Below are 24,638 nucleotides of genomic sequence, written 5' to 3'. Positions count from 1 at the left end.
TACAAAAATTTGAAAAAATAAACTATAATCAACATGTACAACATTTTTCTATGTTTCCACAAACCTGGTGTTTTTCCACAATATTCTGGACATCAACTAGAAATAAGTTTGACCATGCTGAATGTATTATCCAGCTTCCTCCTCTGTGTACTGATCTGCTTTCTGGTCTGTGTAAACAGAGAAAAAAAATCTTAAATCTTTAATGGTTTCTCAGTTGTGCCAAGGATTGCAGAATGTTTCATCTTTACAGAATCTGGGGTAAATAGTTTATTTTTGCAGAATTTTTGGCTAAGATATGTAAAACTAAGGAATTTCACTTATGACAGTTTTGCGCTTAAATTTAGTACATTTTTTCAGATGAAACACAAATCACCCATAAGTTCAGGGACCATCGCAAAGTTAAAAATGCGCTAATTTGATTTTTTGCTGTTTCTGGCTCAGACTAAAGGTAATTTTGGTGACTTAAGATTTTAATCAGGTTTGAAAGGCTAACATGCCTTTCAAACCTGTCATTCAGAGGGTTAAAGTAGAAATGGCAGAAGTTGGAGGGACAGAGCAGAGGTAGCCCTCACCACTGCTCTTTGGTCAGAGAACTGCACTATGTATTCTTTTCTCATGCTGGATTTATATTCAGTGTCAGCTTTTCAAAATTATAAGAGCTGATTTTGTGTGTCACATGAGGTCCATCATGTCTGAGAAACACAATAGACTGGACCTTTTTGGGTCTAGTTATTAATGCCTCTCTCTTCACAGACTGGGTCATGTTTCAATAGACTGCAACATCACCACCTTCATTTTGCATCTTAACAGAAAGCAGAAATACAGTAAAATGTTATCCTATGACGACCTGTAATTTAGGTTTAGGAGAGAACATGTGCTGGTCTAAAAAACAATACAGCCAAATACAGTAAGACACAATCATAGCATCGGGACTTTTGGCTTTTATATTCTGGTAAATTAGAGGTTGTTTCACAACATCCACCAGATTACGAGGCACAATACAGGAAGGAGAGCCGGTCATTTCTCACTCCCACACATTGCAAACAGCACAGTATCATGACAACATTTTGAATTTTTTTTAAAGACTGAATTTTACTTTCTCACTTTGAATCTCCAGTCATGCCTCACACATTGCCCTGTATTACATTATGCATTACATTGTTGAAAATATTTTTACCTTTGTCAGTATTGTTCAGCCATACATGCAGTCTCACCTGTTTGTTGGCCTTAAGTACCAGTCTGAGGGTGGCTATCTGCTCTCTCTTGGTGCTGAGTAAAGACTTGAGCTTCAGGATTTCCTCCATGCAGCCCTCCTTGTCCTTGTCCAGCAGAGGGGCCAGTTCTCGGGCTGCAGCTCTCTGTCTGGACAGCTGCAGGGACCTGTCTACTGCCCGCTGCAGGTGCTTCACCTGGGGGAGGACAGGCACAAGGTGGAGGGGGGAGGAAACGAGGACACAAGGAGATAAGAGGATACAAGGTGGTTTACTTCACTTTGTTCTAAAGAAAAAGAGAAAGGAGAAAGGAAGAAAGGAAGTTCTCCAAGGAATGAGAGTGGAGGAGAGATAATGAGGAGTTTGGCCAAAAATAAGGATTTAATCTGCAGGAGAAGAAAAGCGATGAACAGGAAGAAGGAGAGAAATAATAATACACAGCTGAAAAAGCAAGATAAGAAAAGACCACTAGAAGCATCACATCTTAGACAAGAAAATGAAGCGACTGAGAGCAGTGAGAAAGGAAAGGCAGAAAGCAACGAGACAGAATGTGAAGATGGGACAAGCCTGAACAACAACCGTGGAGAGCAAAGTTTAACACAGGAGAGAAGTGACAGGGAGAAGGGAATTCCACCCACACAACACCAACATGTGTTCTACCTGGTCTCTGATGATGGCGTTGAGGTTGTAAATGTTCATGGGCTCCCTGCGCAGCTCACCGGCAGGCTCCAGGGCAGGCGATGATGATGATGACGATGATGAAGAGGCACTGATGCTGGGTGAACGGGTAGGAGGTGTGCAGGGCGGCAGGCTTGCCTCAGGTGGCACCTGAAGGCCCTCCCTGTCTACCTCCCTCTCCTCTCTTACTGCCTCTGCAGACAGAGGCTCTTTGGATGGAGACTCAGAGGGGCTACGTGATTCCCCAGGAGTTGAGGTCGTTGAAGAGACAGCGGCCAGCCGCCTGGCTAGGCGTGGTGTGAGGAGAACTTTGCTGTTGTCCGAAGACATGGCTTTGAGACTGGCACTGAGGCCCCTGAGCCCCCTGCCTTGTCTATAAGAAAAGCAGAGCAAATTAGATTTTTTTAGCCTGTCAAACCTTTAGTGTGGAGCAGGAGCAGTCATTTTAACTACATTAGCAATCATGTGCCCTGAAGTTCATACATGACATGCAGCTGTTCTCATAATTGTCCTCAAGGGAATTCAATACTGCATTTAGCTGTTGACTGTCCAGAAAGTATTCACAATAATCCACAATATCTACATTAATAGGAAACACACTATTATGGAAATGATTGTATTTGATGCTTGAATGTTCTTACTTGTTGTAATACTGTGTGATGTGTGCTAAAAGAGGAACAAGGACACAAGCTGCTCACACAGGAGTTTGAAGGATAAGAAACCAGTCCTAACCGCCTGCCTGTAGCAACCTAGAGATAACACATACCAAGATGTGTAACTCATGTTTACTGTATGCATCTGTATTAAAGCTGCGCTATTTTCACCCTTCACCAGTCACTTGTCCAGACTGTGTTCTGTGCATGTTGATTCCTTGCGCAAGCAAAACTTTGCTTTGACTTGAGAGACGACTCTGAGTATTAATCTGGAGAAGTCAGGACTCCAATGAATAATTCTCCTGACACACTTGAGCTGAATTATCCTTTAAAGCTAACAATACCAATAGGTGCAATAAAGGGTTTGGGATTAAAATTCTATAATCAAGGTGCTGTGTTTTCTCAATTAGCTCTTTTCTAACATAAATTTCTCAAACTGATTCAGTCACTGTAAATTTAAAAAGTCACCAATGCTGCAGGTGTCCTATGAGACCAACAGTCACACCTGTAGTAGTCCAGCATGACACGGTTGGGCGTCTCGTTGTTGCACAGGCAGACGTGGTGGTAGAGCTGGGCAAGTTCCTCACTCAGGGTCACCAACTCATCCTGAGCTGCATTCAACGCCCCCTGGCTCTCACTGGCTGCTGACTGAGCTGTCTGCAGCTCCAACTCCAGGGCAGAAATCTGGCAAAAGAGAAGAAAAGTTTCATCCTTGTGAATACCTCTTATCCTACTCAAAGACACATAGTTAGCGTGACAGGGTTACCTTCTCCCGGCCCTCCTGGCAGCTCTTCTCCAAAGAGGCAACGTGTCTCTCCAGCCTTTGGAATTGACTATTTCGCCTTGGTTTCTCCTCCGTTGCTCCTTCCCCACACTGAGCCAGCCTTTCTCTGAGGGCTTTCATCTCTGCTTTGAGCTCCACCACCTCTGTTACAGCCACACGGTATTTGCACTGCAGGATCTCCAGACCTGGAGTTTGGTATGAAAATACCCGACTTCTGTTCAGTTCTTCACTCTTATCCTCCTCAGTTTCCCCTTCCTCTTCAGCCTCCTCCTCGTCTCTGTCCAGCTCCATCAGGGTTTCAGAGTGGAGCTCAGTGGTAGCACTGCTATGGGCCTCTTTGCTAACCCTTCGATGCAGGCGGCGGAGGACAGTGACTTTGTGGCTAAGGCGCAGGGCCTTCTCATGCTGCTCTGACAGGGCCCCTTGTGTGTGTTGGAGTTGAGTCTTGGACTCCTGTAGGCTGGTCATTAATGCTACTTTCTCACGTTCAACCTGAGGGGGGCATCAGCAAGGTAAGGGATTGCATGTTAGTGGACTTTAGGATGAGATCCAAACAGTTTGATCACAAATTCAACTCCAGTCAGGTGACTTTGTTACATTGCATTACTAAACCTTAGTTTGATGTGGCTGACTTATCATTCATGTAGAAACATTTGGACAAATCAGAGACTGACTGTTCAACGTAAAACACACCTCTTACCAACTCAGAGAATTTAAGCTTCGCAACCAGATGTGAACTAGAAACTATATGGGAGTGGATTTTCACTGCAGTCCCATCCCACCTGCACAAAAATCCCAGTCCGATGACAGAGTAAAGAAAAATACTCTGTCCTGTCCCAGCCCTATTCCCGTGTTATGTTTTCATTAAACAAGCTTCAGGCAATTCAGTAATTTGATGCTCCTGCCATTCTTTACTTACATGAAGTTGTGTTCTACTGAACATTTTTTAACTCACACCATTTGTCCAGTACATTGCAGAGTGGCTGCAAATACATTTGGAAAAAAACTTGAGCCAATGTCGCAGGCATGACACTCCACTTTATAACATTAAAATAAATACTTCAAGTTAAATCGAGGGCTAAGGAAGCAATACTTTGGCACAAATTTGGATTCATAAGCATTAAAAAAGAGCCAAATAGACAGCATCCAAAGCAGCAGTGAAACCCACCCATGTACTTTGAGAGGGGTCGATAGTGTCGTGTGACAGCTGAGATAAAAATAAGCTTTTCCTGCAGAAAAGCCTATCAGAACGCCTGCAAAGAGCAGGAATGGATGGGATTACACCTACAGGAACTGAAACAGATTCACACAAACACATGGATGTGTGTATAAACACAAACTACAGCTTCTGAGCTGCTCTGATTTCAGCATGGTTTAATGAACTACGTAATTCGTTCCAAGGTCTGAGAAATGCCCTGAGTTTTTCTGAAAGTGTGAGAGAAAGGAAACAAAACAAGAAAAGGTCTGTATACAAAGAGACAAAGTGGGAAAGTTAGTGACAGAGTGCTCTACGTAGTAGGAATACTGTATGTCAGCATAGATTCATAGTAAGTCATTCCAAATCATTTTAAAGAAGAGTAAGCGGCTGGATTATGAGCCCACAAGACAACGAAAATAAAAAATAAGTGTCATCTGTTTCTGTAATTATCAAAGGGAAGAAACAGCTATGCTTTACACTAATGAAAAGCAGTTATTTTCTGTGTCTAAGATTGGCATGTATAGAATAATGTGTGTAGATGTATTTTTGAACTTAGTACAAAGCGAGGCTATCAGGCTAACAACATCCAGACCCTTGCTCTGCCTTTAATCAACCTCTAACCGTAATTACATTTAAAGCAGAGAGATAAAGGATAAGATACTAGATATAATGCGTTCAGAAGATACAGATGAATGCAGAACAGATTTGAGACCCGCACCCAGAAGAACAATCACGTTCAAGCTCAGCGTTAAGTCATTGGTAGGTTGTTTGTTTTCACGTTCCATGCTGTGATTGAAGCTCCCATTATGCATTTCTGATCCTCACGGTTAATATCTAACCACACAGATTATTGTGTTTGCATTTGACAAGGTTTTGAGATATTAGTGTGGGATTAGTACTGCAAAATGCAGAATGAAATTTAAAATCCTTCTCCTCATGCAAGCCTTTAATGATTCCAAGTTACATGTTTCTTATGGACCTTAATGTGCCAAATTATCAAAATGGCGCACTTTGCTTTCAGGGTTATATGTGGTCCCTAGAGCTCTCAAAAGCAGAGTAGAAGGCAAACCCTTCAGCTATCAAGTTTTCTCCTGTGGAATCAGCTCCCCGTTTGGGCTGAGGAGCCAGACATCTTCTCTGCTTTTCAGATTAGTCCTAAAACTTTTATATTAGTTAAGGGTGCACAGGAGACCCTGAAACATCCTTTGGTTATGCAGCTACAGGCCTAGGCAGCTGGGCAACTTTGAATGATGCACTGAGCATCTCTCCTCTCCTCTACTCACCATACATTTAGTATATGCCACCATTACATGTCACTAACTTTCAGTCCTCTCTCTTCTGTAGTTTGTATTCTTTCATTATTGCCGTTATCTCCGGCTGCAGCACTACAGGGTTATGCCAACCTCGCCACCTTTCCCAGTGTATATTGTCTCTTATGAATTGTTCACTATCCTTTTCTCTCCCATTTTGCTGTCACTCCAACCACCAGAGGTAGAAGACCACCCTCACTGAGCCTGGTTCTGCCAGCATTTTTTGTTTGTTTGTTTAAAGGGCGTTTTCTCATGAGACTGTTGCCAAAGCTCTACTCAAACTGAGTCAAATATTTGTTGGGTCTCCATGTATAACATATTATAATAAGATCTTCACCTTACTATGTGAAGTGATCTGAGATGACTTATGTTGTGAATTGGTGGTATATATATTAGAATGAATTGAATTGAACTGAGCTTCTCTGGTGCTTTCTCATGCGACAGCCCAGGTCACTGTACCCACTTTTCTCTTTACCTCTGCATAGTTTTCTTAGTTTACAGTTAGTTGTTGATTCTGTCTATTGAGCAACTTTTTTTGGACATCCATCCATCCATCCATCCATCCATCCATCCATCCATCCATCCATCCATCCATCCATCCATTATCTATACACCGGATAATCCTCATTAGGGTCTTGGGGGGGCTGGAGTCTATCCCAGCTGACTTGGGGTGAAGGTAGGGGACACCCTGGACAGGTCACCAGTCTGCTGCAGGGCTACATACACTCATGTCTAGACCCTCCCCACTCCTCATGTCATTCCTCCTAGACATCCTCCATCCTAAATGTTTGGATCTTAGGTACTTAGCTTTACAGAAACAAAGGAACCATTTGAACGAGTCTGATTCTGTTACTATGAGGTGCTTCATCGCTGTTTAGCCCTGTTGCATTGTCAAAATACAACTGGCCGTCCTGTCATTTTTGTATAGCAGTAACACAAATGCATTGTTCATCATTAACAAACTATTAACAAGTGTATGCAACATAAATCATTGTTTCAGTAGTGTACAAGGGATTATACCGGGGATCTTCAAGCTGCAAGGCGAAAGTGCTAACCACTATGACACTGTGTAGCCTTTTTCCGACATCCAAACCCCAATACATCTACATGTTTACTTCTAATGACTTTTCTTGCACAAGTGGTAAGAACCTCACTTACCACATACTGATCAGCCACAACATTAAAACCACTGGCAGGTGAAGTGAATAACATTGATCAAGTTGGTATTATGTGGTGTTCTGCTGGAGAACCTTGAATTTTGGCATCCATGTTGATGAAACTTAGACACCCAAATAAACATTATCCCAGAACAAGCACACTCCCTCATGCAAATGGTAATCCCAGATGTCACCAGCCTACCCCCGCAGGAAAGTGCACCCCACTAGACCGCAAAAACATCAAACACTCAGGAACATCTTGAGGAACATGGCAATTGCCCAAGATGTTGATTTGACCTCCAAACTTCCTAGACCCCATTCTGATCAAGCATGAACATGATGCAGTGGAACAAGTCTGATTCCCAGAGGCCACCACTGCACAACCCCAAGTTGGGTAATAGATCCACTGCCAACATCCTAGTGCCAGACCCCATTGGACACCCTGAGAGGTCCTCTGGTCCAGGCCCAATGGTTGAGGGCATTTTTGACCACATAACGGGAGCCAACACAATACTAGGCAGGTGGTCATAATGTTATGTCTGATTGGTGTATATGTATTCATAAATCAAACTCTTTCTAGCCTCTCAGGTTGAATCATCAATTCATTATAAATACATCACCTAGAAGCCACATTTGTGATCATCATCTATCTATCTTGATCAGAGAGCAGACTCACCGTCATCAGTTGCTGCCTGAGCTTCTGGATCTCGGTCAGGTTCATCTCACTAAAGAGGTCTGATGTCGCCGCCCCTTCAGCTTTCCGGCTCAGCCCTCGGCACTCTCCATTAGCCCTGGACACTGACCCTGCAGCCGTTCCTGCTCCTGTCCCACCCTGGAGGTGGCCGTTACACCTGGCCAATCAGAGTCCAGTCAGTATGTTTAGGATCATTTGCTTTCCACATTGCAATTAGAAAATTAGAGAGATTAATGACCAACAACAAAGACTGAATACAATTTTTCCAAATGCTAACAAGAAATTTATTTCATTTGTTTTGTTTTGAAGAATGTTTTTATGGTTCTGTATCAGTAATGGGAAGCACTTGGTTGCAGAAAAGGCCTGGTGATATACAGCATTTTTCATACTGCCAATGAATCCTACGTGCAGAACCAAATACACAATGAATTTATCTAGCATGTTCTGTGTGTATCAAAACTTGATAAATTTTATTTCCATAGAGTTCTATTCAAAATACATATGTGAGCCTCAATTTTGCACTGGGTGACATGTTTTTACACTAGTTTGAAGAATGTCTGTTAAACACTACAGCTGTATCCTGATGTTTAGACAATGACTGTGTCTTTTTTTAAATGAAACTATACATTTGTTCAGAGAGCCATGGACATGGAGTGTATCTATCATGTGCACTTAGAGATAGAGTCATACTTTGCTGACTAGGGTGTTATAATAGTTTTTTTTTCAGTTAGAAAAATCTAAAATAGCATCATTGAAATATAAATGTAGCATGAATGGGATGCACTGACTGATTTAGAATTTCACCAAAATCACTATATTTCCCTGACTTTAACAAAGGGTATTACAGACCCAAAGCTAACAACATGAACATATGGTGGATATGAAATCCACTGTCAAAGGCTTATGATTTGAATATCCAACCTTCCAAAGTCCCTTATTTGCTATATTTTTTAGAAAAAAAAGTGGCATAGTATGTGCAGAATCCATGCAGGAATTGGCATTCAAATCACTCAAACCTTATTTGCCAAAGTAAATTAGTAGGATATAAATGCCTTTTGGATTTTGGTAAGAAATGTCCACCTTGTTGGGTCCTCTGTGGTTGGGGAGAGCACAGTAGTTGGGGTGGCGGTGCCACTTGGTGGAGCAGAGCTGAACATTAGGTGTGCACTGCCAGTGTAGGCCACATCACACATGCTGAGATGGTGGACCAGCTCTCTGCGCAGGTGGTTCTTCTGCTCGCGCTCAGTCTTCAGAGACTCCAGCGCCTCCTCCAGCTGGGCGTCTGACATGTCCTTCAAACGCAGCGCATCCTGTAACTGGCTGTTGAGCAGCTCTCTCTCCTCCTCCAGGACCTTAATCTCATGCTTCAGGCCTTCGTACTCCACCTGAACCATAATGAAACAGTGGATAGAGTATCACTGTAATGAATGGGTTGGTTTTGATACACTCTAGCATTCCACTGGTCATTAGCCATATATTATAATATTACACTGAGATCATATCATTTATAAAATTTACCTATAAAGTGTAGCATAGAAACAGTAATAAATTCAAAAAATATTTGTCATTATGAATCCCTTACAATAATTTATATAATTTATATATCTCAGCTAAATAGGGCTGCTCAGTGGCTCAGTGGTTAGCACTGTCGCTTAATAGCTAGGAGTTCACTCTCTGCATTCCTGGGATCTTTCTGCATAGAGTTTACATGTTCTCCCTGTGCAGCACGGGTTTTCTCTGAGTTCTCCAGCTTCCTCCCACAGTCTGAAAACATGCTGAGGTTAAGTGGTGATTCTGAACTGGAAAACTAGTTGTGTGTTTATAGCGTCTGACTGTGACAGTAAGCCAAAAAGACACATTCTGTGGAATTGTGTTCGGTCTGAACAATGCAACAGGTGGACACAACTGCCACCATGAAGTCAGACTAAAATCACAGCACTTCCCGGCAAGACTGAGGTTATTCTTGAGATCAGAATGCACTGTTTAGATTTTTTTTTTTAATTAAGATTGTCAAGAGAATTTGATGCAAATTTACTACAAGGACAGTAGTGTGCATATGTTGAACCCATGACATCGCTCTACTCTGCATGTATGGGAAAGATTCCTCCACGTGGACTAGATAGTATTAACAACTCAAATTAACAACAACTATGGGTCCGTGGTGTCCGCAGTCTGTCCGTGTGCACGTCTACAAAAGGAGTATAAATAATTCTTAAAGACCATACATAGTATTAGGGCTGAAACGATTCAAATATGCAAATTGCAAAGGCTACAATTTAGAAAATATGGTATGTATAAGAATGAGACTAATGCTGCAATGCAGGTCTATTAATGAAATTTAAATGAATCAAAATTTTCAGGGGTCGTTTATGCTGCCCATCCATCAGTGTATACTATGTGGCTCAGGCTGGCATGTTGTTGTTTGACTGTCATAGGTCAAATATCAGTATACCATCATATCAGTGGATTTACAAATTTATGCCATTATCCTAGTGTTTTCTATCTATTACACTGGTAATATTGAACTGAGGCAACACTTTAACAGTTTTTAATGACAAAACAAATTGCATTATCTGATAGAAAAATTGTAACTACATAAGCCCAATTTAGCATTTCAGTTGAACAACTGGACATCTGTTTGTATATTTTTAAGCTGCGTAAAGTGCTGCAGCTGATACATAATCATTTAATATCTTTAGAACAATGCTTGTGATCAAAGCAAATTATTTTGTGTGTGTGTGTGTGTGTGTGTGTGTGTGTGTGTGTGTGTGTGTGTGTGTGTGTGTGTGTGTGTGTGTGTGTGTGTGTAATCTGTACTTGATTCTGTTTGAGCGTTGACACCAGTTTCTGCAGAGAGATGTTCTCCTCCTCCAGCTCAGAGTAATCCTGGAGTAGCCGTGACTCCCGAAACTTGTACTCCCTGATCTCTTCTCGCATCCGGCTCCGCTGCAGCTCCAACATCTCATTACTCTGCTGAGACAGTACAAAAAGGATGCAAAAGCTGAGGACATCTTTGCCGTATTCTGTCACCTATGTATATATTGAAAAATTTGATACATTTTTGTTTTTTGACTTTGGTAGGAAACTTCCCATTTTTGCAAACTACTGGCCTGTTCTTTTAAACTCTATACTTCCACGACAGTGCTACTGTACCTCCCTGAGCTCCTGCAGTACAGTGCTGAGGTGCTCGCTGTCGGCCTGGGCGTTGGAGGCAGTGGCCCTACTGTGCTTCAGCTCAGACTGGAGCTCCAGGAGACGGCCCATATAGTAGGCCTCCTTGGTGGCAGACTCTTGCAGCAACGTCTCTTCGTTAGTCTCCCCATCCTCTGCTACCTTACGTTGGGTGGAATAGGCCTGGCCAAATGCCTTGAACAGGAGAGGAAAGGGTGAGGTCTCTGATAAGCTAAATAGCCTAAGGAAGCCACAAGCACTTGTTCCAAAAAAAATCTTGTTCAGCAGCTCTTTGATCCAAAGCATTCTGTTGGGTTAATAAGAAATTCCGAAAATATAAAATAGGTAAAAACTGCATGATAAATACACATGACCCAACTGAAGCCAGTTATGTCTGCATTATACATGCTTCCTTTAGGCAATACTATTAGGGAGCACTGTATTAATTTCCATTGCTATGCTGACGACACTCAGTTGTATTTATTTATGAAGCCAGATGAAACTAATCAGCTAGTCAGACTGCAAGATTGTCTTAAGGACATAAAGACCTGGATGACCTGTAAATTTCCTACTACTGAATTCAGACATCAAAAATCTTAGAAACTCGCTTTCAAAGCGTATAGTTACTCTGGATGGCAATACTTTGGCCTCCAGTTATACTGTGAGGAACCTCAGAGTTATCTTTGAACGGAACATGTCCTTTAACTTAGACATAAAACAAATCTGTAGGACTTCCTTTTTTCACCTGAGAAATATTGTAAAAATCAGGAACATCCTGCCTCAGAGTGATGCAGAAAAACTAGTCCATGCATTTGTTACATCCAGGCTTGACTATTGCAATTCCTTACTATCAGGTTGTCCCAATAGCTCTCTGAAACATCTACAGTTGATCCAAAATCCTGCAGCCAGAGTACTGACGGGAGTTAGCAAGAGAGATCATATTTCTCCTATATTGGTTTCTCTTCATTGGCTTCCTGTTAAATCTAGAATAGAATTCAAAATCCTTCTTCTGACATATAAAGCTCTTAACAACCGATCTCCATCATATCTTAAAGACCTGATAGTACCATATTATCCTAGCAGAACTCTTCACTCTCAGACTGCAGGCTTACTTGTTGTTCCCAAAATTTCTAACAGTAGAATGGGAGGCAGAGCCTTCAGTTATCAAAGCGCTTCTCCAGTGGAACCAGCTCCCAGTTTGGGTTTGGGAGGAAGACTCCCTCTCTATTTTTAGGACCAGGTTTAAAACCTTCTTTTTTGACAAATATTGTAGTTAGGGCTGACTCGGGTGATCCTGAGGGGGTCAGTTGGAGTCCGCATGTATAGGGCGCAACTGACTTCTTTGATGTCCCTTAGTTCTGCCCCATAGTTATGCTGCTATAGGCCTAGGCTGCTTGGGGACCTCTCTGGATGCACTGAGCCCCTCTCTAATTACCTTTGTATTTACTATATATACCAGTATTGCATTGCGTTCACTCTGTTTCGCCCTGTGTCCTTTGTCCAAGTGTCCCTGGTCCCAGAGCTGGATGCTTATGGTCTGTGGTTACTGTGCCACCTACTGGCCTAGTCTCCATCATGTCCACTGTGGGATGCTGCTGCTGACCTTCCTCCAGCCCACTGCTTCCAGCTGCCCATTTCCACCAATCTACTCTGCATCGCCCTTACTGTACTTGATATGCTCATCTACACACTGTTTGAAATTCACTATCAGCTATATATGTAGTATATTTAATGCCAGAGCCTTACACCATAACAGCAAACTTATGAATCAGTTTCAATTTTGGCTTGTTCTGTATATCCCCAGTCACTCTGTATTCATTATGCATCACGTCATATGTATCATCTATGTTACTCTTATCATGCACGTATGCCACTATGTGTTCTATGTTTCCTTGTCTCCCACCCTCTCTACCTCTTCCGTCCCTCTCAACCAGCCAGCCAGCAGGCAGATGGGTGCCCCCATATAAAAAAGCCAGGTTCTGCTTAAGATTTCTTCCTGTGAAAGGGGAGTTTTTTCTTGCCACTGTCACCTTAGGGCTGCTCTGGGGGTTCAGGAATATGAGTTCTGTAAAGCATCTTGAGACAGTTTGAATTTAATTGGTGCTATATAAATAAAATTGAATTGAGTTGAATTATAGGAAGAGGAACAGCAGAACTTTGGCCTATGACACAGTGGCAAGCTTTAAAGGTGTTTTTCAAAATTATGTAGATAATAACATTAACTTTCTTAAGTCCAAACAGTATTATTGCTAGATGGAGAAAAAAAAATCTTCTGTTTAGTATAATATAGTTGTAATATAAGCAATCAAAGAAAAGAAAAACATTTCTTGAATTTATTTGACTATATTTTACAAAAACTTTTTGTAAAAACCTAGAGTCAAAGATGCTACTAATACGGGGGAAAAGGTGACTCTAGTAGCTACAGGCTACTAATTACAGCTTTATATCCTCCACAATACTCTGCACATCAACTCCAAAGAGATATTCACTGTGCTAAATGTAACCTCCAACAACTTGCTGACAACTTGCTCCTCTGTATACTATTTTCTTCTAAATCAAATTAGTATTATTTCAGTATGTTTCTTTACTTGTCTCCTCTCTGATCTGTGTAAACACAGCTTGCAGTTTAGCCAAATAATCTCGCAGTTGAGCTACTCCTGGCTTGTCAGTTGTGCTGAGGATGATGTATAATGAAGAGATTTTGATTAAATATCACATTTCTAAGCTTAGATTTGTTTTTGTTTATTTTTCCCAACAGAACAACCACCCATCAACATGGTTAGCCATGAAGTGAACAGATCTTTCTGTTTTTACTGTTTCTGACTGGAAAATGGTGTCATTTTGGTGATAATTCAAAAGAAAACATGCCTTTCAAACTCTTCAGCAGGTTTTCCAGTTCAGAGGGTGTATTGAACTGCAAATTATTCTTGCTCCAAAAAACTGTCATTTTACTTTCTATACCCATATAATTTGAACTGTAAAATTTGATCATGACTCAAACACAGTTGAGAAACTACAGTCTATTATTTGTGCTGCAACGAACCCTTTAGTGTGCAGTTAGCCAATTAGACTACATGTGCAGAGGTTGTCAGTTGATGATTCACAGCACCTCTTGTGCACCAGTGGTAGTAACGTTTCTCACAGGTTCAACAAGTTGCTGTTAGAGACAGCTGACGTTGCAACTAAAAGTGACGGAATGGAGTCAAGAGGCTGAGATCCAACATATTAACCAGACCTCCTCCTGGATCCTCTGCTGCTCCCCAAACACACAGACCACTGCCTCATTGAGAAGTTTACTGAACTAGAAATCAATGTTAAGGATCATGCTAGACTGAACATATAGCGTAGAGAGGGGGAGGGAAGAAATGTATGGGGAATGGTTTAAACCCCACACTTTTCTCTAATTTGTTGCCTCAGAGAAAACTCAAGTCAATCTGTGATATTCTTTACAGGCATGACTGCAGAAATCACTCTGCATAGGAAGAATGCACACTGTGCTTTTCCCCACAGGAGCAATATGTAAGTACAGTTTATCACAGTCAGCAGGATGTTTTCTGTCCTTCCACTCACAGGGCCACACTGCAAACATGCTAGACTGTATACTAAAGAGATTAATGAGCCTCCACCAACTGCCCTGTGGGTCAACTATACCTACACTTACAAACTAAAAGCCATCATTTATTAGTTGGAATTGTATGCCACCGGGGCCAAAGTACAGGGAGAAGTTTCAATGTAAGAATATCAGGTGGTGTTCAACAATGTCACAGTTTAAAGATTTAGTTTTGTTGCCATCTAGTTTGGTAACTGCTTGGCTAAGAGACATGAAATAGGAGTGATGCTGTTGGTGTCATAAAAGGCAGCACTTAACAAAGCACAGTAAATCATAAAACAAATCAATTATAAATAAGCTACAATCGTGAATTCAATAAAAAGCATTTACTCTGTCTTCTATTTTTGATATGTCATACTTAATGTTTCAGATTATCAAACTAATTTTGATATAAGACAAAGATAACCCAAGAAAACAATAACAACAACAAAAATAATCAGTTCATGAGTATACTGTCCAGTCCATCTTGCTCTATGTGAAAAAGTAATTATCCCTTTAGCTGCCAATCTACCGAATGACCAAATTCGTTTGGCAGTTGGTTTCAGCTTCACCAGTCACACCCACATCTGATTAGATTAAGGCTTGTTGAATCTAAACATCACTAAACAGAACCAAACTGTGATTGTGAAGTATCTAAAGGGTCTGAAAAAGCAGCACATGATACCATGCTCTAAAGGTTCAAGAACTGATGAGAAACAAAGTCAATGACATTTATCAGTCAATGGCTGACTGATGTTTTCTCTTTTTCCCTACATTTTTTTCAAGTTTAAAAAGATTCCACTTATCACAATGAAAGCTCAGAGGTCTTTTCCACACAGTCATTACTAAGAGTCTGGGACTCCAGACAACCACAGTGAGAGGCATTATCCACAAATGGAGAAACATGGAACAGTGGTGAATCTTTCAGGAGTAGCCGGCCTACCAACATTTCACCAAGAGCATATCGACTTATCATCCAGGAGGTCACAAAAGAACCCAGCTGGACATCAGAAGAACGGCATACCTCACTGGCCTTAGTGGACATGGTTCAACAATAAGGAAGACACTGGGCAAAAATGGCCTCCATGGGTCCTTTACATCTGGTATAAAGCTAATATTACATTCCACGAGATGGACGTGATACCAACAGTGAAACATGGTGGTGGTAGTGTGATGGTTTGAGGACCTGGATGACTTGTCATAAATGATGGAGCCATGAATTCTGCTCTCTGTCGGAAAATCCTCCTGGAGAATATCCACCATCAGTTCATGGTCTAAAGCTCTGAGTGTCTCAAAAAGAACAAAATTAATGTTTTGGAGTGGCAAAGTCAAAGTTCAGACTTCAACTAATAGAGATGCTGTGGCAAGACCATTAAAAAGCAGTTCATGCTGGAAAACCATCTAATGTAACAGAATTTAAATTATTATGCAGAGAAGAGCAGACCAAAATTCCTCCATTATGATCTAAAAGACTGATCACAAGTAATCACAAACATTTAACCGCAGTTGTTGCTGCCAGGGGCGGACCAACCAGTTATTAGGTTTAAGGGGGGCACTTACTTTTTCCACAGGGGTGATATAGGTTTTCAGTAAGCCCAATTAATCATTTCAAAACTGCATTTTGCATTTTTTGGGTTATCTCTGTCTAATATTCAATAAACATAAATATTAGTTTTATGATCTGGAACATTTAAGCATGAGAAATAAGCGACAATATAAGATTATCAGGAAGGGGGCAGATAGTGTTTCACAGCACTGTATGCTCCTTCAAAGGTGTTTATTTCGCTCTATGTCAATGCAATGCTGTAGGAAAAGGAAATGATAAAACAATGACTAAGCATATCTTTAAACCTTAGAACTCCAATTTATGGGCGTTTTTTTTCCCCTAATTTTACTAACTATGTGCACTACAAAATAAAATCCTCACCTCAATGGAGATGCTACAATCATGGTTACAAGTACAAAGGACTCAGAAATGTCTTCTGTTCAGTATAACAAAAATGCCGCAATATTTTTTTCAAATGAAGTGGAATTATTTTTGACTATTTCTAACAGAGCATGAAAAAATGATACAAAAAATATAATACTGGAAAAAATGGTGGTTCTACATGTTATTGGTATTTTATTGTGAAAATTTTTTTAAGCCACATAGTCCCTAGAATAGAATTTTAGTTTTTCACAGAATCTAACGCAAACAGTTTGGCACTTTGGCAAAATTTTCAATGAGACATAGAATAAAATTACTGTAAATGAAATCACAACTTTTAGGTTGGATTTGATTCATTTGGGTATTATACACAAATACTTCTGTTTCTGGTGCTAATGAAGGGTGGAATTTTGGCAAATTTTTAAGGATAACATACCTTTAAATGTCTTTTGGCAAAATTTAGGAGTCAAAGGGTTAAATCAATACAACCAAATATTTTATTTACATTAATCATGGATAAAAATGACTATGTGTAATGTAGCATGACTTGTTTGCAGTACATGTCACCCTATTTTTTTAGCCTCTTCTAGTTTACTGTCTTGCATTTTGTTCCATGTCACTGCTGTTGTGAGCCTTTTCCCATGTAGTGTCCAACTGACCTTATTATTAGAAAAAACGCTGTGGAAGAGGTGACCTAAGTAGTAAGTCTTGTACTGTCTCTCTCGCAGTCAATAAAGCCTGAAAACACTTAAAATATTAACATTAAAAAACAACAACAAAAAAAACCCCCACTGTGGTAAAGAGCAATCTGTGCTGCTGATAAGACTCTAACTTGGACAGTGAGGCGAATGAGACAGAAACATGATGTACTCTTTACTAATGTTAGTCTCACTGTATGGGGTTAATATTAACTGTCAATGGAAATGCTAATTCAGGTTGAATTGCAAACTGAAACTGTAGTCCTGCAAAGATGTGGTTGCAATGTAAAAATATTTGCAAGCAAAAAATAATTTGCATCTAAAATCACAGCTTGTATTAACTATTATTTGGTTTGGGGGTCGGTTTTATTTGTGCTTCACAATTTTATTTTATTTACACCTTTTTTAGTGAGTTATATCCTGCAAGGAAGTCTGAGAAGAGACCACAGAACAGAATTTAGCCAGTAGCCCTCCTTAAGAGTTGCAATTAAAGTAAAAAAGAAAAAAAGAAAATTTAAGGACAATGCAAGTTGTGACTGTAAATGCAAATTACATTTCTTTGCATTTAATGTTGCAGCTCATATAATAGTAGTTTTGGGTTGCATTTTAGATATAAACCCATATATTCTACAAATACAAGTTAATGTCATCAGAATAATTTGCAAGATGCTGTAATTATATAAAAATATACACTTAGTGGCTTTGAATATATGAATATGGAGGGAAAAGGTAATTATTGTGCTGGAAAATGTGTCACCTCAAACAGAGCTGCACTTTCAGACGCCACAAGTTCCATAAAAGCTGAGGGGGTAACATCGCAGACAGTAAGGACATCAAACTGTATCATTTATGCTTCAGTTCTCTAGTCTTTCAGTCTGTCATTCCAAGCCAGAAATGTGAGGATAAACCTTTTCTCGTCAGCTATGAGAATATTTCAGTTTCTCAAGCTGTTGTCATAGAAGGCCATCTTTAAGTCGCCATAATATAGACACCCAGCTGGAGACATTTGAAACCACAGCAGGCTGCAGTACAATAGTGCAACACATCAGGGACAAGGCATTGATTTTATCCATGAACTGCATCCCACAGCTAATAAAGCTGGAGAGGAATTACTGCTTATGTATGTAATGGTTGGTACAGTCATCTGCCATACAGGCTATTACTCTGACACCACACACAGAGGGCACCAATATGCATATGTCAACATATGCCCCCTTGCTGCATCTATTCACGGAGCATGACAGTAACCTCAGGCTGAAGCATACTATGACAATAAAATATTACAGACACACACGTTCAACAGCTATACGTCAGTGTGAAGAGAGTAGGGTGTAGCGATTCAGCTTCAGAGACTAGCTGTGTAGTTCAGAAATAAAATCCTGGGACCTGACAGCAGTCTCCACAAAAGTATAACCTAAATGAAATAATGTTTCCTCCCTGAAGGTTGTAATGGACCCTTACACAAGCTGGAAGCGGAGGTAAAGGCTGCTCAGTCATTCCCATTTGGTTTGGAGAGAACAGACAAAGAGGACCATTCTCCTCACACCACTGGAGACAAGGGAGACACAGGTGAAAACACACACACACACACACACACACACACACACACACACACACACACACACACACACACACACACACACACACACACAACATTGAAAGTACGGACAGGGGACATGAATAACACTGATCTAGCTCTCTAGTGGTATTAGCCTTCCCTAGTAAGACAATGTAGAACACCACACTGCAAAAACTGCTCTGGAACAGAACGAGGAAGAAGTTGACCAAATTCTTCAGAACCCAATCTCATCAAGTATCTACGGGATAAACAATCCACCGACTCCCCCCCCCCCACAGCCTCCCAAGGATCTACTGTCAACATGATTGATTTGACTGACTTGGTCATACCAACTAACTCAGTGGGGACCACCAGAAGCCTGCAGTGGGACAATATTACATGGATGGACTGCCAGGATGTACAACCAGAATCTTCAAGCCACAAATCTTCAGCACAAACTCTGCTGGTACATCCTCTAAACACAGGACAGGAGTGGAATGACACACGACATCATCATGGAATCAGGGAAGAAGCAAAGAATCTGAACGAAACCCAGAAACAGGCGACATCAGCTGTCTGTGCATCGAGCAGGAGCTGGTGGATGGTCGAAGAAAGATGGAGGACCACAAACCTTGTCTGAACAGGGACAGTCTATACAATCTCATCCACTATGCAACCATCTGTTATCATGTAATAAGTTCTAGTTTAATCCACAAGAGCTAAACAGTTTCATGTGCTGAAGATCACCACTGCTGATGTCTTAGAAAAGCAACCTATTGTCCAACTTCGGAAGTCACCATAACTTTTTCATCAGTTGCAGAATCCAGAACCTCTCAAGTCTGGCTAGTATGCTTGATAGGATACACTCCATTAGCTTGAGCTGAACCATCAAAACAAGATAAACAGAAACTGACCAAAATGAATGATTAATTTAACCCGTTAACACTGATTGTCGCAAATTCGCATCGTACCACTTTCATTCAGACCGCAGTCAAGATAGTGTATCCATTCCCCCAATGCCAGTTTGTGCAGATCCAATACGTACCTCGGAACCTTTTGCAAGCACTGGTTTCTCGTAGGACCGGTTGGGACCTAATTATTATATATCTGTTATTATTATTATATATCTATTCTATGTGCTACAGACAAATGAACAATCTCCACTTTATTTAGCATCAGATGGAAAGCAAAAACACAAATAATTATTTTTTAAATATATTGTGAATAAATTCAGGTGTCAAGGGATTAAAATATCAGATTAAAATGATAATTTTGTAATCAATACTCTAAGTGAGATCCAACGCGTGTTTGTGTTCACTTAAAGACTCCACACAAAATGTCATCTCTACTCTTACAGATAAACTTTGTGCTTTATTGCCTTGTGTGAGTCAGCAGATATTCAGTGTCAGAGCTGTTCTCAGTTCTGATAAACGCAGCTCAGACACACTGTCATTTGAGACAAAGTGAACAGATCAACTGAAAGATGAGAAGATCACTCCCATCATGACCCACAGAAAAATAAAACAGACATAACACACATGACAGTATTAGTTTGACATAATAAGAACTTGAGCCCAGACTGTGTATATTCACAGGCTGTGCTGCTTTTAGTGCACTGGGGCAAGCTGAGATCTATTTTAGATCATACAAAGGTTTTCTCATTGCTTGTCATGTTTTTTCAGGTTGCAGAAACTTTGAGACACACAGTACAGAGCTTTAATGTTTCTGTTTAAATGGCTTGTTTAATTTATTGTGCTTTAAGTATCACTGTCATGTGTTTTGGCCAGTCAGCTGCTGCCATATAGTCAATTTCATATTGTGTCTCCATTTTTATAACTTCAACAGTGTGTGATGTTCTGTGACACTCTAATAGCATTCAGAGCCATTTAATCTAGCCAAACATAGGTTGGTTGTCTGCGATAACACAATACATTTCTGAATGGATGTTTGGAAGCGTGTAGGTTTATTTACTGCTCTGCTGTACTGAGAAAATCCAAATTCTGGGAGGCAGGGTGAGCAGACACGTATTACCTTAGCGGTGCAAGACAGCTGAAATAATGTACACGTCAGTGAAGGAAATACAAAGCCGGTATGCAGTATGTGGCTTAAAGTGCATCATTTTGAGCCATGCTAACCATCTGGTTGACCTATGAACCATTTCAGTCCACACTGAAATTGTTCAACAACTATTGGATGGAATGTTGTGCAGAGGATGAATCCTCTAAACTGAAATATGAACATAGTTTAAAAAAAAAAAAACATACATGGATACAAAATATGCTTGTCATTTATAAAATGTTTATAAAATGTAATCAAAAAATGTCAGAAAGTGTGTTTAGTCAAAATGAATGAATATTTGTCAGTTTATGTTGCACACAGCTGCTGTAACTATAGAGTGGCACCTACCAGTGACGATGGGAACTTTATGAGATTCCATCAACACTAGACTGACCATTATTCCTTTTTTCCAGCATAAACTTATTGGATTTAATAAAAACACTTGGAAAAACAATTAATTTTTATCATGTTTGGCACCAGAATCTTGTTGAAAACACATAGTTTGGGAATTAAGTGACTAAAAAAATCCACCACACAGTGTGTAATTCATATAGAGCCAGCTGGCTGACAGCCTGAGCTTTGCATTTATGGCTTAACATTGTCAGTGTCAGCATTTTCCTCAAGCTACAACTGCAAAAGGGGTCAAAGCTTCAGTATAACTGCAAGCTGATGCCTCAGTGATCTACCAAAATACCAAGCAGAGACTGCAAGAACAAAGAGTTGTTAGAATGGATTATTTAATATTCACCAGCAAGCTTCTCATACATTACATATTAAAAGTTGGATTAGCGATAGGAGAAAAGCATAGTATTATGCTGCTTTTACATTTTATTTAAAGCTGATATTGTACATGGTAGCTATAATCTCATACATCTCATTGCGTCTAATTAAAATTCCGCTGTTATCATCTCATTTATGTTGTTTCATGTGAACTGTAGCCACTGAATGGGCTGACAACATGGCTATGACAATACTGGCTGGTTGATTGGGGGTTGTCAAAATGGGATGTTGTCCCCCCTAGTAGCTGGCCCTGCATTCTGGTCAAAAGTGAATTGAACACATTTATCTGAGCTATGGGAGGTGAATGTCTAGGAGGTTTGAGCTGGCCAGCAGTGGTATGTCAATCTGCCGCCTTCTTCCACTGTTGCTCTAAGACCAGTGTCCTCATGAGCCAATACAGTGACTTAGTGCCAGCTCTGAATTCATCCTGTTTCAGGCTGGAAGAGACAAGGACAAGTGCAACACAGGCAGACAGAGAGAGAGAGGACCAGGACAGAGACAGAATGCTGTCCTACTAGCCCATTATGACAGGACACACTGGCCTCAAAGGACAGAAATGAGAGATCATTATGATAAAAAAAAAAGACAGTTATTCATTCATGAACATTAGAACACCCACAAAAACACACCTCATGCACATCGTGCCACAAACCTTTATCTAACTCTGTTTTACTCTCTTTCATTCCATCTATCTATTCATTTCCCTTTGCCTGTCTTTAGCTGGCTGCTCTGTCAGCATACTAATACAGGCGGACTTAAGATTTTCCCATAAAACTGTCCCTGCAGGAATGGTTAAGCCATCAGACTGAGTTTATGGTCCAGCAGCTAAGGCTATCTGGGAGTTTGGGTTTTAAAACTGCAATATTCAGTATGTGGCAAAAGTGATCTGCTCTTGCAAAATGGTTGATAGTGCAAAGTGCTTGTTCATTTTGTTTATACTCAAACTAAGTAGCAACAGCACCATACACAGTTTAGTTTAGGAGATACAACAGTTTGCACTCTGTTGGAGAACTCATGCTTCAGTAGCTCCTTTAAGGATCCAAACATGAGCCGAATGCTGTTTCAAAGCTGGGTTCATATAATGTTTTTCTCTTCAAGCACATGATCCACAGAAACCAATGTAACAGACCGGTGTATCATGAGTCCTTGAATTAGAATCTAATCTGTGTAACTCCAGTCAGCACAAACACACAGTCTAACCAAACTGAGACAAAGGAAGCCCTTTAAGCTGGCATTTTGAGTCCCAGTTTCCTTATTCACATTCTTGCTCTCTCACCATTCCATTGTTTCTGTCCAATGTTGCCTCCCAGAAAATTATGTTCCTATACAACTAAACTGCATTGTCATGAACCTAATTTCATTATTTTCTCAACAACAGGAAGACTGTAGTTTCAGAGAGACAAAGATCACGTTAGGAGGACAGAGGCATAAAACAGCAATACGACTTTCATCCAGGAAACTGTGCTTTGTGTTCTGTGTTGGACCATTTTTTATAGTTTTGTTCACAAGTTTTATTTTCACCCATTATTTGGGTGGCATGGTTATGGTAAAGAAAATGCCACACTCTGGATACTTTCACAGTGATAGCAACATGCTACATGCTACACATACTGTAGACATTCAGAGAATTCTCAGGCTCAAGGCTGAATCACCAGTATTAATAGCCAGTAAAAGCAGGATGCTCCAAAGGGCCCCAAAAGTCGCAAATTATTTCCATGGAATTTTTGTCTATACTATTTGATGAATTACATAATTGTGAACAATATCAATTATGGTAGGTCCTCCATCTTGGGCTTCTGGTCTTGATGAGACACTCTAATTCTAAAACCTGAATTAGTTCATACTTTATTTAGTTGTGTTCATTTATATTTCAACTTTCAACTTCTATTTTTATCACACACTCAGAAGAACTGTACCAATCTTCATGATCAGTGCATCTGAAAATTAGTTTCTTGACAAATCAATTAATTGTTCAGTGCATATCGTGTCAAAACATACTTACAAAACAACTAAGTCCTGGGTATTTTTCAGAAAAAAAAGTTTTTAAAATAACCGTCCAGCTTGAATGCTTATAGTGCCATGTATACTGTGGGTCATTTTGGGGTTAACAGCAAATTTTTGCCCTGGTGACCCCCAGAAAGTTAATGAAGCCATGCTCCAGGTGGCAATTCTATGTTTGCACTGACTACTACTTTGACAAGCAGGAAAATAGGTATTTCAAGTCCAACTATGATATTCTAGATCAAGTTCCAAATCAGTCCTTTTGCTTTCTGTTGACCACAGCAGACTCTTAGTTCTGAGGTCTTGTCTGTTGGCTTGTTGGTTGATGTAGTTGGATTTTTTAAATTTTATTTATTTTAATGTTTATTTGGCAGGGACGATACAACATTGCCACAGAAAAGGGAAAATGCGATGCAAATAAGACGTCTAGCTTCAGCTAATTTGCAGTCTTTGTCCCTGGTCAGGTGTTTAAAATACAATGAAATATACTAAATACAATTTAAAAATGCAATGACAAATACAGTGAATAATACAATAAATACATAAACAGTTGCAGTTGTCAATTACTGATAAAAGAAAACTGAGCTGAATTTAACATTGAAAATTAGTAAAGTGCTGTTATGTTGACAATGACTTGTAAAAAATTAATGTTTGCACTTCTGCTGCTGCTTGAGCCAGTTTCTGTTTGAGATTTAATTTCTGATGGTAAGGAATTCCATAGGCGTGTACTTTGCACTGATAGAGATGATTGGCCAAACGTTGTTCTGCATCTTGGAATTTGACAGTTCTGCTTGGTTCTGCTCCTTGTCATTGTCCTGGAGCTGTCTGTCTTTTTAAAGATCTGAGACATCACTTGTGGGTCCAGTCCATTTAAACACTTAAAAACAACTTTTAGGAAGGAGAACTTTATACGATTGGAAAAAGTGAACAAATTGTATTTTTCAATGATTTCACAGTGGTGCCATTTTTGTGGTTTCTGGTCTAAAATTTTCAAAACTTGTTTGTAAAGTGAGAGTAGAGGTCTGGTAGCTGAGTCAGTGGCTTGGCCCCAGGCAGCAATGCAATAGGACAAATGTGAAAGAACCATGGCATGCAGATATAAATGAGCTGCCTTAAAAGAGAGACATGGCCTGATAAATCTAATGCAGTTCAGACTGGTTTTTACAGTTTT

General features: G+C 40.2%; 1 protein-coding gene across 14 annotated transcripts in view; it reads right to left on the bottom strand.

Moving 5' to 3' along the window:
- LOC111573495 (protein bicaudal D homolog 1-like) overlaps window positions 1-24,638 on the bottom strand; it is a 60,140-nt gene that overhangs the window by 16,199 nt on the left and 19,303 nt on the right. For 12 of the 14 annotated variants that reach the window (XR_008600172.1, XR_008600173.1, XR_008600174.1 and 9 more), the window contains exons 2-9: window positions 10,839-11,051; window positions 10,503-10,658; window positions 8,766-9,070; window positions 7,668-7,842; window positions 3,309-3,818; window positions 3,048-3,226; window positions 1,872-2,262; window positions 1,215-1,409 (exon numbers count right to left, since the gene is read on the bottom strand). Coding sequence is in view for 7 of the 14 variants with exons in the window: in XM_035951594.2 (XP_035807487.2) it covers window positions 1,215-1,409; window positions 1,872-2,262; window positions 3,048-3,226; window positions 3,309-3,818; window positions 7,668-7,842; window positions 8,766-9,070; window positions 10,503-10,658; window positions 10,839-11,051 (2,124 nt within the window). In the remaining 7 variants the exon portion in view is untranslated. The remainder of the gene's footprint in view (window positions 1-1,214; window positions 1,410-1,871; window positions 2,263-3,047; window positions 3,227-3,308; window positions 3,819-7,667; window positions 7,843-8,765; window positions 9,071-10,502; window positions 10,659-10,838; window positions 11,052-24,638) is intronic. The other 2 variants (XM_035951595.2, XM_055006368.1) reach the window with 1 other exon arrangement.

The sequence above is a fragment of the Amphiprion ocellaris genome, chromosome 21 (genome assembly GCF_022539595.1).
Source record: "Amphiprion ocellaris isolate individual 3 ecotype Okinawa chromosome 21, ASM2253959v1, whole genome shotgun sequence".
Taxonomy (NCBI): Eukaryota; Metazoa; Chordata; class Actinopteri; family Pomacentridae; genus Amphiprion; species Amphiprion ocellaris.
Note: the sequence above shows the minus strand (reverse complement) of the source record. Positions and strands in the feature narration are given on the sequence as shown.